This window comes from Miscanthus floridulus, chromosome 14 (genome assembly GCF_019320115.1).
Source record: "Miscanthus floridulus cultivar M001 chromosome 14, ASM1932011v1, whole genome shotgun sequence".
In the NCBI taxonomy this organism is placed as follows: domain Eukaryota; kingdom Viridiplantae; phylum Streptophyta; class Magnoliopsida; order Poales; family Poaceae; genus Miscanthus; species Miscanthus floridulus.
In genome coordinates, this window is record NC_089593.1 from 18,124,169 (window position 1) to 18,140,491 (window position 16,323).

The 16,323-nt window shown below is 44.4% G+C and overlaps 1 protein-coding gene across 16 annotated transcripts; it reads left to right on the forward strand.

The window, feature by feature from the left end:
* Window positions 1–369: 369 nt before the first annotated feature.
* On the forward strand, window positions 370–16,323 carry LOC136504809 (probable DNA primase large subunit). Of its 16 annotated transcripts, none has more exons than XM_066499822.1 (22): window positions 370–675; window positions 1,469–1,538; window positions 1,700–1,886; window positions 1,993–2,054; window positions 2,554–2,847; window positions 2,940–2,999; window positions 3,101–3,178; window positions 3,756–3,839; window positions 4,278–4,326; window positions 4,409–4,456; window positions 4,561–4,650; window positions 4,727–4,786; window positions 4,876–4,935; window positions 5,169–5,243; window positions 5,316–5,401; window positions 9,692–9,785; window positions 11,341–11,407; window positions 11,496–11,679; window positions 12,039–12,308; window positions 13,274–15,270; window positions 15,376–15,461; window positions 16,203–16,323. In XM_066499822.1, exons 11-17 carry the CDS (start codon window positions 4,630–4,632, stop codon window positions 11,398–11,400), a joined length of 456 nt encoding a protein of 151 aa, XP_066355919.1. In that variant the 5' UTR covers window positions 370–675; window positions 1,469–1,538; window positions 1,700–1,886; window positions 1,993–2,054; window positions 2,554–2,847; window positions 2,940–2,999; window positions 3,101–3,178; window positions 3,756–3,839; window positions 4,278–4,326; window positions 4,409–4,456; window positions 4,561–4,629; the 3' UTR covers window positions 11,401–11,407; window positions 11,496–11,679; window positions 12,039–12,308; window positions 13,274–15,270; window positions 15,376–15,461; window positions 16,203–16,323. The 16 variants fall into 16 exon arrangements, with proteins under 16 accessions (XP_066355919.1, XP_066355913.1, XP_066355917.1 ...); XM_066499816.1 differs by having other exon boundaries at window positions 3,124–3,178; XM_066499820.1 differs by lacking the exon at window positions 3,756–3,839 and having other exon boundaries at window positions 3,124–3,178; window positions 13,274–14,345; window positions 15,127–15,270.

Here is a 16,323-nt window from a genome sequence, read left to right on the forward strand (position 1 = left end):
CGTAGAATGCGTATTCAAAAACCAAAACGAATCATCAATTAAAAAAAGAAAAAAAAAGAAAATAGAAATAGAAACAAAAAAAAGAAAACCTTTAGTTTCGGTAAAAAACCTGGTAGCAGCGTGAAAATAGAAATAGAAACAAAAAAAAGAAAAAAAAACCTTTAATCCCAGTTGGTATTATCAACCGGGACTAAAGGGTTTAGCCCCGGTTGGTATTATCAACCGGGACTAAAGATCCCGGGCGCGAAACCGGGACTAAAGGAGGGGCCCCGAATTCGTGCTCCCGGTTTCAAAACCGGGACTAAAGGGGTTGCGAACCGAGAGTAAAAGTAGTTTCTCTACTGGTGACGACTGCCCCCCGCGGGCAACTTTCTCCCCGCGGCTCCATTAGCAGGCCTACCTACGGCCCAGCCCCAGCGGCATCGAGGCGGGAAAACGAGGTGCTTTTCCCGCCAAGGCGCCCCCAATCTCTTCACTCCCGCCGCCGCCCGCCCGCCCGCCCGCCGGACGTCCGCCCCCGCCACCCCCGCTGCCTGTCCGCCGGAAGCCCGCCGCCTCCACCCCGGCGCAAGGGCCAGACGCCCGCCGCCGCGCGCCACCTCGGCGTCCCGGCGCCTGGGCTGGACGGCCTCCACCCCGACAGAAGCCGCCCCGCCCGAATCTGAAGGAGTGAAGGTAAACTACTTTACCTGTCAAAAAAAAACAGATGCAAATAAAGGCAATGGATGTCTTGGTGGATACACTCGCTATTTTCCATCTCTCCCGCCATGAACTAACTACTATATATGCTCTAGTTTTCATATTGTTCCTGCGTTCGTCCTCTTTTTTTTGGGGAAAAATTGTTTTCAGCCTCAAACTTGCTAGCACCTAGCAGGATCTTTTTTTGTATGCTTTGGGCAAGCCAAAAGATCATTGCATCACATTTTCATCATGGTTTTACAGACTGGCAAAAGAAAAGATGTGTATTTCGTTTTACGTTGCTAGTTAGTAGGATTTACTGATATCTATCTGCAGGGGCAGAGGTATGCCCTTTTCGGTGTCAGCCGACTCCGATGGATTTTAACAAAATCAGTGAAAATATCTGTTTTGCATTATTCATAACACCAATAGGTAGCTCCTTGAGGCTTATATTTTGCACACCCTCTGTCTCAGTTGAGAAGTTACAAATGGCTAAGTAGTCATCATGGTACAATAGGTCAGGTATGGCTCCAATAGGTAGTGTCTGCTGCTTCAAGTGTGATAGGTTTTAGCTAAGTTATCAGTTGATAGGTTGTGGAATCTATAGCTAGCAGGCAGTTTGCAGTGTCGCAGGCAAGCAGGGGAATTAAGTTGGCTCGGCTTTAAGTTTGGCTTGTCTTGTAATGATTTTTAATGGCATAGGATATATTAGCTCAAGTATTAGCTTCTGTTTGACATGGACATCAGGAAAATACATGTGAATCTCATGTAGAAATATATGCCATTGCAGATTACCCACCTGCAGACCTTGTTCGAATCATCCCGTACGAACAAACATCATTGAGTGAAGCATCCAAGAGGTAAGCATCAAGCTGATCGTTAAAATGTAGCTTTGTCGCTATTTACTTTTAGCGACTCCTTTTGTAGCAACAGCAGGGCTCTGTCGCTATAATGATTTAGCGACCGACTGTCGGTCGCTGTACAGGTCTTTTAGCGACTCCAATGCAGTTGGTGTTTTAAGGTTGTAGTGTAGTGGAGGATCCGCTGACCGCGCAGCATCCGACGCCGCATGGAGATCGTGCTCTCCCTCGGACAGGTTGCCGCCGCAGCTGCCGCAGGCGCGGGGGCCCTGCCGACCTACAAGGCGGCGCCGCAGCTCGAGGTGCGGCTGGAGGAGTTCGAGCTCTTCGCCATCGACCGCCTCCGAGGTGCAGCTTCTTTCTGGCGAGAAAAATGCTTCCCAATCCCGTGTGGCTTCCTTTCGTTACTTCCTCAGATCTTGCTAACGCGTTTCGTTGCGCTGGTGATGAGCAGTTCTCAAGGGGATTTCAGATGGACTCTCGCGTGGGAAGAGGCTGGAGGAGATGGAGAAACTGGTGACCGATTCTCGCCTTTGCTGTTCATTGTTTTTGTGGGTGGGGTGGGGGGGGGGGGGGGGGGGGAGGAATTGTAGGAGGGAACTATATTTGGAGCATATTTCTGGTGAAAATTTGGGTTTTGCCAGCAGGAGTAGGCAAAGGTTTCTGTGGTTGCAGTCTTGTGTATGTGTAGGATCGACCTCTTCGTATGAGTTGGATTTCGCTAGAGAATATGAAGAGTGGCTAACTTAGGCCCTTTTGGATGTTACTGTGGTACTACTATCCGAATTTTCAAAAAAAAAATTTGATTATCGACTTATCGTTCATGCTTATGGGCTTAGCTATGGTCTAATTTTTGTAGCTAGAATTGTTGCTTTCTCCTCAGAATCATATTGAAGTAAGAATGTAAGATAACATGGAAGGTTTTGGAACCCTAGTTATGGACTTAGCATCGCACTCTGGCATTGGTCTAAATTTTGTTTTAAATAGAAATGCCTTATTCTGTTCTGCATTTCAGGCAGTGAATTGTGGAAGACACACATGAGGCACCAGGATCCAGCAGAGACTTTGAACAAGGATATAATATCGCACTTTGTGCTCCGCCTAGTCTACTGCAGAACATAAGCTTAATATTCATATGTTTATATTCGCTACATATATTAACTATGGTGGTTCACTTGTGGTTCTTTTGACCAACTCACTGGAAAGCTGTATTTGATACAACACACAGGGAGGAATTGCGAAAGTGGTTTCTCTCCATGGAGACTACACTTTTCGGTATCGCTTTCGGCTTGAGAGTCTTGAATCACAGGTGACTTCCTATCCATTTACCATAGAACTGACAAAGGAAAATAATATGCATTTATGCTTTAACTGTTGCTTGTTGCACATCATCTATTTCAGAGGATGCTTATGACTGAGTTTCAACTGCCATACAAAGCACTGCCACACTCAGAGTTTGAGGTATAGACTTTGGCCTCTAATAGAACTGCTGAGGATTTGGATCTTCATGCTTAACACTGTACAATTGCAGTGTTTGGCTTTTTCCTGTTTGCTTCGCGAAGTGATTTTTGTTTTCATGTTTTAGGCTGTGAAAGACAAGTTGAGCCAAGTTGCATGTTCCATTGGTCAATCCACAAATGGTATGCATCATTTGATATTGCCACTATCTTTCACTCAATTTATTGCAGAATGCTGTTCCAACTGGTTGTTAGTATCAGTTACAGAATAGGTTGCTTCTCTATGATTTGTATTTTTGTGCATCATGTAAGCAGTTATTGTAAGTTATCTTTTATTTTTGCTATGTCGTTTCGCTTAAGTCAGCTGGATAGCTCAAAACTTTGTAATTAAAGCAGGCTGTGTGCAATTGAAGAAGCCGGAAATTCCTCGATTTCTAAAAAACATCTAAGCAGTTAACATACTGAAACAGCAGATTTACCATTGTGACTGAACTTCAGGTTAAAGGAAATGTATTGCAATTTGCAATGTATAGAACAACCATTTGAAACTTTTACTGTGTTAAACCTTGTCATCAACTTTCTTCTGTTGTTTTTGCTTTCATTATCTGCTTTCGTCTTCTTTTACCCAAAGCTAAATTCATTCTCTACCTTTCCATTTTTGGCAGTTGAGCATGTTTTAGCTCTTTAGCCTTTTTCCATTTAAATCTTTTCTTCTGTGCAAAAATTAATTCCAAGTAAATCATATTGTAATCCAATTAAGGTACCTTTCGAAGAAGTTCCTGATCTTGTTGCCAGCCGCCGGGTATTTCTTTCAAAAGGCTATGCTTATGTGGCGATGAGCCAGGTTTGCTGTTAACATGAGAATAAAAATTTCAATTGTTGTCTTGGTTGGTGGCCTTTATGAACATAGATATATAATTCTGTAGTTGGTTTCGCTAGTGGTTACTCAATTCCGCTGCAATATCTCAAAGGCACTTGCTTTAACAAACAGGTACATGGTACACTAGTTTTACTTTGTTCAGTACCTATGGAACATGTTTTTGTAAGCCTTCTTATTTAATTCTCTGTAGGAAATCTCTTGTGGCTTTAGATATAGTACCTATGCTATCTTTTGTTTGGAAATAATCAAAAAATTTATCACATACTTGCAGAAAGATCATACTTTGAAAGTTTCCAGTTCTTTCTTTCTATGACATTTATGAGCAGCAGTTGGCATTAAGCTCTAAACTGAGTGCTCACTGGTCATATTAAGCTAAGATATGTGTAATTGTTTAATGTACAGAAAATGGACAGTAACCATTAAAGAACAAGAAAAAGACAGGTTGACTCCTGTGAGTACCAGAGTACCGCTTCCCCACCTTTCTTTCAGAACCTTTTTTATATCCTCTGTGATGCCTAATTTTATTATGACAGATTGTCGAAGCATTAAGCAATGCGTATTTTGGACCTGATTACTCTCAGGTATGCTGTCTCACCTATGCAGTTATGCTTGACTTTCCTGAGATTGAACTATGTTTTCCTCTAGTGCTGTTGCCAGCTGAATTGGTTGACTTGTTTTCACACAGCCAAAGGATGCTGTTGACATATCTCTAAAGGATATTGACCAACTGGCTAAAAGTTCTTTCCCTCTTTGTATGCGGCATATGCTAGATAAGGTTAGGTACCTTAAATGTTCCTGTAGATATACATACCTTGCAACCAGGTGTCTCAGTGTTTTCATTTATTTTGCAGTTGAGAGAAAACCACCATCTGAAGCATGGGGGTAGAATGCAGTTTGGTCTTTTTCTTAAGGTAATAGTTGAATGAATTAGAGAAAAAGTTTGATATATAGGTACCTAAAGTTATGTTACATTAATTTACTTCTGGAAATTATGATCCAGGGTGCTGGACTAAAGTTGGAAGATGCTCTTGCATTTTGGAAGGCGGAATTTTCTCAAAAGGTACATATATTTTTTGACATGTACTGTGTCATGCAAACATTTAACAGAAGCACGTTACAACATCATTGCCTCTATATATTAGCAGTGCACACTGAGCTAATATGATCAAAGATATGCAAAATTAAGCAGTTCTTTTTTCTCAAGGAAATTAAACAGTAAATTTTCCCTGAGTTGAACACGCAAGTAATCATAATTTCTGTTGCCTCACTTATGTTGTATCTTCTTTGGATAAGATTGGTCCTGAGCGGTTCGACAAGGAATATGCCTATACCATCAGACATAATTATGGAAAAGAAGGAAAACGGACAGTAAGTCTCTCCTCCATGTGTAACTTGAAATTGCACCAGAATTATTACTTACTCTCACACATGCTGCTCCAGGATTACACTCCATATTCATGTCAAAAGATCATTTCTGCAACACCTGGTGTTGGAGATCACCATGGATGCCCATTTCGACATTTCGGGTACAATTTCACCCTTAGTCTTCTATAGACGATTACTATGTGCTTATTATTTAGATAGGTGGATTTAACATACGACGCTCCAGCACCCGCGCCGCTCTGCCGCCGCCGGCCCGTGCTAGCGCCCACACCGCGCCGCTCGCACGTGCTGCCTGTGCGCTGCCCGCGGCGTGCCGACGCGTGCTGCCTGCACGCCGCCTGCGGGCCACCCCGCGTCGTCTCCATCCACCCTGCCGCTAAGGAAGCCGACGTCCCCAAGATTTGCCGCCGGAGGTATATAGGAACGTGGATCCGCAGCCGGAGGAGCCCGCGGCGGAGGCCTAGGTGGAGGATCTAGCGACCATGGAGCCGGAATAGCCTGCAACAGCGTCAACTGACACCAGCTGCTGCCTCCGCTTCTCCGCCTCCTCTGTCGCGCCACCCACTCCCTCGGCGGGGTTCACCTGGGCCGACGCCCTCCGCGTCGCCGGGGACAACGGGCGCGACGACGAGCCTGACCTAGCCATGATGTGAGCTCCTGTTTCATGGACATTGGTCGCGGGCGCTGCTCGCCGGCCGGCCGCGGGGAAGCTCCACACTGGGGAAACTCGTCGCCGCTTGAAAGCTGGCTGCGGGGGAGGAGCTGCATCAAGTAGTCGTCCGCCTGCCTCGCCGCCGACGCTAGTCCCAACCCTGGCAAGGCCGTTGCCAAGCCGATGTCGGCCATGGCCACCAAGCTTCCCACGAAGCCCACGAACGAAGATCAAGACCGCGCTGCTCAAGCCTCCATCCCCGTCATGCTCGACCCACCATCGCTCCGGCCTCACGCGTCATCGCCGTCACCTGAAGCCTCCGCCTCCACATTCCGCTTCGGATCGATGCCCCCTGCTGTGGATCCACCTTCCCCCAACAACATCCACCACTCGGAGCCCGGTTCCATCAACCATTTGGAGCTCGATTCCGACGATGAGGATGTGGATGAGGTCCTGTTGGTGGACTCGCCACCACTGCTTCCTCGTCCTGGTGGATCCTGGGCGCATTCATCGTCGCCGCCTCTCGACGCACCAATGCTGGAACAGTCACCTCCCAACAGTTGCAACTTCGACCACCGGCGCTCCATCCCCAACTTGTCGACGACTGATCTACACAGCTCCGTGGACACTCCTCCGCCGCCGCCGCCACTCAATCAACGTCGGCCACAGCCTGACGACGACCTAGTAATGCCTCCAACCCCGAGTCAGAGCCCAAGACAAGCCTTACCTACGCTGATATCGTGAAGCTTTCTTCGTCGGGCAAAAATCATCACCAGCAGCCGCAGGGCCACAAGCTTAAATCAATTATCATAGATCCTGCTCGTCGTGAAGTTCCTCCCCGTCGTGCAGGTCTTCGAGTTGGCTTCGCTGACAAGCCTTCGTACTCTGCTTCTTCAAGCATCAAGTCATCTAGGAACGCCTGGTGGAGAAAGGTTGAGTATCCACGGGAGGAGCTGCGCCACTCACCAACCCATCCAAGTTGCAAAGATGGGAGACTCGTCTCTCTCCCCGCATTCGGAAGATCATTGAAGGCCGCTGCTTCATTTGCCTTGCATGGGCTGCCGCTTGCCGAGAGCCCATCACCTGCTTCCAGTGCCGCCGCTCGGGCCATCGTGAGCGGGATTGTCGTCAACGTCACCAACATCCCCGTCAATCGGCCATGCCTTGTCATCCACCTCTGCCGCAAGGTCTTCCACGGGAGGAACAATCATCAGGTCACCAGAATAATTGTCGCACCGAGCGTCTGCACCTAAGGAGCGCTGATCCTACAGTTTAGCATTTCTTTACCGAACATGCTAATTATCTTTAGCACAAAATCAAGAAGATGCTTGACACAGGGATACAAAGCTTGCTTAGTGAATTATCCCTGCTGCTCAGTGCACAGCTGCAAAAGTTGCAAGAGTCCAGCGAAAAATGGATGAAGCTCGCGGAGAATCTTGTGCTTCAGATACATGCCATGGCAGAAAAGCTGAAGATACCTTCGGCATTGAATCAAGACTGGTCAGGCGTGAACCAAGCGACAATAACTTAACCGAGCCAGGAACCAAAGAGCTGGGGAGACCAACTTCACAGGACCAAGGAGATTACCCCTAGTGGTTCTCCAGGGAAAGTGGCGACAACATTCAACAAGATCAATTCTTCTTCGTCCAACAAATCAACAATACCGGAGGTTACAATCCAGGATGTCGAAGATGCCCTTCTTCAAATAAGATTGCTGCAGCTAAGGAACCCCCATTACATTCCATCTCATGTTGCTCGCCTACTCATGATGTCGGTGGGGAATCTGACTCACTTCTACTCTCCCCAGTCTCAACAAATGTTGAGCCCTCTTGTCCTGTGGAGATCGACACAAATGTTGAGCCCTCTTGTCCTGTGGAGATTGATGCATCAGCCCCTGTGCTAACATGCCATCATCTCGAGGATACAGAACTGGCAAAGGCGACCTTAGAGGGGGCGACGAGGCTCAGGTTGAGGAGGTGTCGTTTTCGCCCGGGTTGCGTGTACACCAGGCATTCGTGCTGCGGATCTGAACGCCCCCGTCGTGGCTTTGGGGCTGCCGCTGGGGCCGAGCCTTGCATGGACATTGGAGGACAGGAACACACTTCGCCACCTTTGCCAGAGGATGCTGGCCAGTCTGCACGTAAGGTAGCGCTGGCAAACTTCATCCAGTCAATAACCAAGCCTGTCCAACAACCCCTGCTTCCTCCACAACATGGGCTAGTGAAGCCACGGAGGGAAAAGAAGAGGCCGAGCAAGCCGTCCCGGTGCAGTGCGCGTCTAGCAGCCATTGCTTGGCCGCGTGGTGATGCGCAGAGCAAAGCAAGGCGAGTGCTCATGAAGCGGTTGGGCGTCACACAGGAAGAAAGCGAAACTATAGAGATGACCTTGCAGCGCTACCTCAACCTCTTCAAAGGTCTGATGTCCGACCTTATCATCAAGGTGCTGGTGGCACTCAGTGGCCTCGACGGACCAGCCATGTCGAGGCAAATCGTGACATAATTCTTCCTTGCACTGTTTGCGCTGCTCGAGGATTCGTTCACGCCAGGCCATGCCAAGCTGTTATAGAGGGGAGTAAATGATGGCGCAAGGTGAGACTCGGTACATGATTGTGTCGGAGATACCGGAAGCACCATTTTCTGCTTGCAGGAAACCAAGGCTTCATGGGAGGATGTCTAGGCGTTTGGCTGCGGTTCACCATGGGAAGCCGGAGCTGCTTTTTGCTGCTTGTGATCAGCTCGGCAATGAGGACACATGGTGGGCGTCGTTTGGTTTGGTGTGTTACCTCTGTGTGTTAGTCGTCAGGGCTATTGTGTTCTGGTGTTGTGGGTATTTCCTGTGTTCTAATCTGTGCCTCTGTAAGGTTTTTAGGCCTAGTTTCCCTTATAAACTAGGCCAATTCTATTCTTCTTAATTAAAAGGCAGAGCTCCTGCCATTACTTTCAAAAAAAAATATTTAGATAGGTGCTCTGAACTTTCTGTTAGCAGTATCAGTTTGTATTTCAGATCTTCCCTTCTCACTAGATTACTCCTGAACTTTGAGGTGGAAGTAAGATTACATTTGGAAACCAGAAAAACTGAATGGAGCAAGGGGCCTCCAACTTCCAGTTTTTCTGATTAAAAAAAATGACATCCAACAAAAACAAAGCTTAATGTACCATAAAGAAGCCATAGGTAATTATGAACGAGAAGTTAATATTTTGTTTACTCATTAAGTACCCAGGTTGAACCAAATAGTTAATGTACCATAGAGAGGCAGAGGAAGACCGAAGTTGACTTGGGTAGAGGCAATAAAAGGAGACTTGAAAGGATGGAATATACCCAAAGACTTAGCCTTAGATAGGAGTGCTTGGAAAACAGCTATTCACGTGCCTGAACCTTGATTGCTTCTGCTGGGTTTCAACTCTAGCCTACCTCAACTTGTTTGGGACTTAAAAGGCTTTGTCGTTGTCGTTGTCGTTGTATTAAGTACCCAGATTGAACCAAATAGTACAATACTAAACTACCAAGCGGAGCAATGACACATGTTGCCCTAGTTCATGCCAATATGATTTTATCTAGTCTCATCCATACTTTTCTATTGTATAATAATAATTTCTTACTCGATTATGGTCACAGCAGCTTCTGTTAAAAAAAAAACTCGACCTGCAGGGGCACACAGCAGCTTCTGTTGTGATGTCACTTGGCATGTCAGTTTGTGATGTTTCAAGATAAACATGATTCTACCTTGCTTTGCACCTGATGTTTGCTCCATGCATTTGCTTCTGCTTTACTGTATCTGCAGCGAAGAAAATTTGCGGGCAGCACTCAACAAAATGGGCGTTGGTGGGCATGCATTGGAAGAGATAATGGATAAAGTGAAGAACTGGCATTACCAGGTGCTGTACTTCATTGCCATTGGCTTAACCAAGCAATATGATATCCCTGAACTGACTGGTTTATGTGGCATAATTAGAGATATGAAGGCACGCACTCTAAGCGGCCTCCCAAGGTGTCCACGTATGTTCCATTTAGTTGGTGCGTTAGATAGAAATTCCACGACTTAGATGAAGCGCGTCACAACCAGCCTTCCTCCGTGCATTCGACAGTGGATAGATGAAGCAAGTGGACGCATTCAATGAATTAGATGAAAATTTGAATGACCATACATGCAAGGACAATATAAACTGTAGGTGTACTTTGCATGCAAAAAGTTATTACGGTAGGGGGATTTACATCACTGTGCTTTCACGTGTCCTTTACATAAAAAAGTAACTATGACATGAGACATTAATGAATTTACTATCAATAGATACTAGGCAGTAAATTTTCATGCATGCACGAGTGCCTCCCTAAGCTATTCAGAAATTCACTCAGTAAATTTGAAAGCACTGGACATCTTCACCTACGTAGGGTGGGTCGAAAGCAGGTAGACACATTTAATGCCTCCCCTCCATGCTACCATCAGATAAAAACAAGTCGGGCAGGTGGACACATTTAATGTCTCTCCTTACCATCAGATAAAAACAATTCACCGACCATGCAAGAACATTTATATTTACACATGCATCCATGCATCTAAGAGACGGCTTGGGTTGCGTGCACGTTGCTCCCGAGGTGGTCGGTGGTTCGGGTTGGTCGCCATTAATACGGCTACCATACTTGCATCTGCACCTATGCATGCAGAGGCGCTCGTTCCTCCTTCAACTCTTGCCTGTATAAGCATGTGACATCCATTGTAGATGTACGGCCGCATGGGTACTGTTATCCTGTTCATTTTTGGCGTTTCCTCCCCTGCTGCCGCGTCCTTATCCTCTCGGCGAATTTAAAAAAAAATGTCCCTCTCTCGACCCTTCTTCTTGCCCTCCTGATCCTTCTTCTCCTTCCGTCAGACCAGGGAAAAAAAAGTCTCTCCTCACCTTCCCTGCCGTAGCTCATGGTCCGCCCTCCCCTCCCCACGTCGCCCTCCCTCCTGTGCCGCCGCTCACGCTCTGCAGCCCGCTCCCAGATCGACGTAGCGGCGCGGCCAGCCCCGGCGTACCAGCCTGGGCGCGGGCACCCCACGTCTGCGGCGCAGCCGCACGAGCACGCGCCGGCGGTGGCCACCTCCTGCCATGCCGTGGTGCAGGCGAGGCCCACATGTTGCCGCGGACGCGGCACGGCGCAACCACATGGCCAATACCCGGCGTTGGCTGCCTCCCACCTTCGCCTCTCTCCTTCCCTCTCCTCACGCGCGTGGATGCTCGTGCTGATCTACGCCACCTCTTCGACCTGCCCTACGGATGGCCGGCCTCACCCCGACCGCCGTGCTCTAGGGCTGTCTGCCCTCGCGAACGCCGCCAACGCGATAGTCCCTACCACTGTCTTCTTGGTCCGATCTGATATTTTCTTGGTCTATTCAACATACCCATCTTTCGATCTCATCAGACTGTGTACTGTATTTTTTGGTGCCAGGTGCAAGTCAACAGCTCATTTGGTTGTAGCATGTCAGTGAAATTGGCTATATTTGTATAAGCTACAGGTACAAACATATATACATTATTGTATCACACTATCCTAATTATTTACTTATTTTCAGAACGTCATTTGGCTATTACTATTTGTTCTAGGAGAAACGACTCAGCCTGCTGTGATGCCAACACACAAATACAATTTCTCCTGATGTTTAGAATTATGTTCATGCTGATTTTGAGGTTGATCTATTACGGGGATTCTTACACCTTCCGTTAAAAATCCATCTACACAGTAAACGATTAAGTAAAAGCGTCATGTCTGAACACCACAAGGTAGCAGGTACACCACACCCATTTCCACTACATGGTTCAGTAAAGACACTTCTTTGCTTTCTTCCTACAAATTATAATTTTCACTATCCTTTTTCAATTTTCTTCATATGCTTACATAAATGATTAGTGGTATAAGTACCTGTGCTACAATCCACATTGATATGCAATATGTACGGTTTATAGGTTTGCTTAGAAGGTCAAATGTATGAACATTCTAGGTTCATCACACCTCGACTCATATGGTTTACCGCCTTACATATAGTACTTTTTTTGCAATGATCCTCTTCTACCATTGAGTTCTCTGTTGTTCTACTCAATCTGTTTATGCACCCCAAGCTGAAATAGCACTCTTCTTAACTATGCAAGGTGCTTCCATCAATGAGCGACCACCCCAATCGGAAATACACGTGTGACTCTGAGCAGGAGAGCTTCCCTTTAGGCTTCCATCTTCCATCGCGCCGAAAAATTAGGCGTGGCCTTATGTTCATGACTGACTGCGAATCCACATCATTACATGCGGTTCTTCTTCCTAATGATATATAGTACTAAATCAGTTATATGCTCATTGAAAATAACCCACCTGGACATGAATATTTTCAGGACATCTCAACCCGGCGATGTTAATGCTACTCCAAGGTATTCATGCTACATACGCTTTGCCTCACTTGACATTTCTTGCATAATATTCTTCCTAATATATTTACTATCATATAATCAGGTATATCAACTTAACTGTACCCAAATAATAGCATTAGTACCATATATTCTAAGTTTATCAAATGGTTGAAACAGACCATGTATGTTTAGTTGTTTACCATATATAGCATTAATAGCAACAACAAGACTGTACATCCATGTTTTATATCAGTGCACCAATGGTTGAAACTAATTACCAAAGGATCAGTTAAACAGAACAGCTATTAGTCATCTTTGCACACCAGTCATTGAACTTAAAATTCCATAACACTACTATGGCTGAATACATGGACACCAGATTAAGGCCAGTTCCTGGTAATCCTAGGATGAACAAATGCGACCTTAATGAAAGCAATAAAGTTCATAATTCAGCAATGGTTTGCACTTCTCGCTTTTACCATCCAATGGACTTATTTTACCGTGCCCACATTGAGTTACTGAAAATCATAATAATTACAGATGTATCATGGATTTTTTTCCACGGTTACTGCCATACAGACTAAAGCATGACACCTCTTCGTAACCACCATTTTTACTAAACTGCACACATGAATCTTCACGTCATACTTTTAATTTGCTACTTTGCCTGATACTCTCTACGACTCAGCTACTTATATTGGACATTCCTTTCGGCACAATCTATAGCAAAGTTTTAACCTCTTCACAAAAATTATCAATTTTACATATTCATCACATGCCGTATTATACACTTGGCATAAGAGGTTGGAACTTACACCACAGGCAGACCATATTCCATAGACCATGTTTTCTGCAGTTACACTACATATAGTACCATGCATTTATTTTACCAGTGGGACATATAGATAGCTTAGTGCAATTTTTTTCTAAAAAAGATTAACTACATTGACTGCAAATCATTTTTTCCCATATTCCATGGTGGACAGCATCCTACCAGATTAACAAGGAGTTTCCCAACTTTCTCCAGCATCGCAGTTCAACAAAATAGTTCGATTAATTATGGCCTTCATACGAAAAGGTTTGCTAGCACTAAACATCCTGTGGTTCTCCCTGTAGGATTATACCATTATGCGGATTAGAGCAGGTGCCTCCAGCCCATTTGCTTTTGTTCACACATTTCTTAACGCTCCCCAGACCCCGCACAGAGCGGGAACTCTCTGCAGTGGGTAGGCCATTTTTTCCCTGTTTGGTATTGAGTTACTGACTTGCTGCTGGTATTTTCTAGCTTCTTTCATATATTTGCTGACTAGATTTGATAAGGCGTGATCGTCTTTACTTTAGGATACTGGGCTTATATATGTTCATGGTTGCCCACTGACGCATGCCTTCTTATGTTCGTGGCCTCCATTTCAATCAATTTTACTCTTTATTTCCAGTTGATCAAGAAAAAATGGTACTGAAACCAGTTTCATTTTTTGTGGCTCGCTTTCGGTCTCCACACGTTGATATAAATAATTTTGATTTGCTCCCTTTTTCCATACTGGTTGGTTGCTTAAAACCCATGAGTACAACTGTACAAGGATCGCTTTGGCAGGTAGGTAACCTCAAATTTCTAGAGATCAATTAGTGAATACTCGAAAATTTATTGATGTTTGTTTTTTGGCTTCTTCATGTTCTCTTTACAACAATCGTTTAATTTGTTTGCCTTATTTATTCTTTGCAGATTTCTAGGTGATTTCTTTTTTTTATAATTATTTTTAGTTCTAGCGAAGCCCATGTAATATTTTAGTTCACCATTTCCTTTATTCTTACGATCTATTGCCCAAACACTTTGCAATTAGTTATCCTAATCTAATTCTACAGAAACACGATGGGACAATTAGCTCCTAGATGATATCTCAAATTTTCCATTCCTCACTATATAATTGTATTTGATTTTATGTATATGCCATCGTGGACTAATCTTTCTGAGTTTATGCTTTGAGACTGTTCCTGTATAAAATGGAAGTGTTGTGGCCTCCGCTATGAGTGAAGCGTGAAGAAGAATCAGTACATCAGGTTGCAACACATTGTCTCTCTCAAAACTCACTAAAGTTCCAATGTTGTCTATATGTTTAGAACATGTACACTTTTAGGTTACTATTATATTTATATATGTTAATCAACAAATACGATAAATATAGGAGTATATACAAATAACATATGATGTTTGACTTCTCAGTCTCCTGTTTCTGGATCTGTTGGTCATACGTCATGTTTTGGATAATCATTATCTTGTTGCTTCTCTATTGCCCTCGTCTATCCCGACTTCTGGAGTAAGCCTTGGTTGTACTAGGTTGCTCTTAACCATGTAACTTTAAATCCCGGTGTAATTTAGTGTTCGACGTCGTGTAATCTTTCGTGTAATTCCAGATTTACGAAATGTGTTGTAGTTTCACCTAAGGGGAGTGGATCCTAATTCACTTTTTTGTAAACCCTCACGTTAGGAGACGTACTTGTGTTGTAGTTTTTACTCTTTCCACCTATAATGTAATCCTAGCCAATGTTGTACTTTGAATCTAAGTGTGTTAGTTGCTTGAGCCCAACTCCATCAAATGTTTCTTTCCACTAACATGTTATTGATTTGCTGGCCTAGAATAAGCACCATGTAATGACAATCAACCTCTATGTTCGTTTAAAATATTGTAATGAAAGAACCCATGTTATCTTTCCTTCTTATATTTTTTTCATTTAATGTACCAAATAGACCAATCTTTCGTAGCAACGTGATGAGAAAACATATTAGACATATGAGACATATTTTTCAAGATTTTTCCTATACAAAGCACATCACCCGCAGCGAAGCGCGGGCAACAGTGGCTAGTGAAATATACAGCTAGCTTGCACATTAACCTTTGAGACCACACACGGTGTCTCCTGTGATTCTGGAATCAACCATCCAAATCAATATTTCAGTGAAGGCCAGAAAGTTCTGCGAGCCAAAGTGAGTTCAGTAGTTTATTATACACTTGACTTTTTTTCTTATGCTCTGCTGGTTTTATCAACATGAGTTAATGTTCCAATTTAACATGTGTGGCTCAATGCACAGAACCAAACAACGGAGAGCCAATCACAATCAGCAACCTAAACTGTGTCGCAACTGGAGAAACTATCCATTTTCAAAAAACTTACCAGGTCTTGACACCACCCAGTTTTTGCTCTACATTTTCTCTATGTTACCCACAACTTGTTCATGACTTGATGCATTTCTGATGTGCAATGATGAATAGAAGACATGCTGCGCTCCATTTTCTGTTTATGGCATATGTGATTATACCTCTGCTGAATTCTCTTTTGACTGCCAACATCTTGCGAGTTACACTGGTTAGACCGTTCAAGTCCTGGGGTCAAAGAACCCTGTCAGCAGTCCGTGTTCAAAGCCTAGCATTCTTCTTAATGCTATGTTGGGGGCATCTTTTCCCCTTATCTGGTTTCTTTTAATTCCCTTCTCACTTCCAGCAGTTCTATTAGATATTTTCTTTCCCTTATTTTATTGGAACCATGTCACATCCATTCGACAAAATTCAGTTTCTGAATGATTGAAACTGCCCCAGAATAGTGTTTACTCATTTTATGTGTGATATTTTCGTTTTGCCCCATCCAAGGTTGCCCTTTATTACTGAATTTGCGTATATTAAATGCATACAGTCTGAACTTTAAGGGGACTTTTATTAAATGTGTGCGACCTTGTGCCCCTGTCAGTTTTTAACTGATTTGCTGGTTAAACCAGTGTAATTTCTGTACATCCATTTTTTTGTAATCAAACATGTGATTTGGTGTAGCACGGGAGATTCATCACCTTAATTTTCATTCATAAACTTCCAGATTTTGTACACTAGATACTATAAGCCCACTAATAATCTTTTGGTCAAACAGCAGGTAAGCACTGAAGCAAAATTCATCCTTGATGCCAATTATGTTATCGTTACTGGTTGTTGACCATTGGTGCTTACCTGGAATACTGTTGCTCCCTGGTGTTTCCAAATTCCAGCTGCTG

Coding starts and splice junctions, on each gene's coding strand:
- LOC136504809 (XM_066499818.1), top strand. CDS start 4,630: ATGCGGCATATGCTAGATAAG. Junction 5,244..5,315: donor GAAAAGAAGGAAAACGGACA/GTAAGTCTCTCC, acceptor ATGCTGCTCCAG/GATTACACTCCATATTCATG. Junction 5,402..9,691: donor TGCCCATTTCGACATTTCGG/GTACAATTTCAC, acceptor CTGTATCTGCAG/CGAAGAAAATTTGCGGGCAG.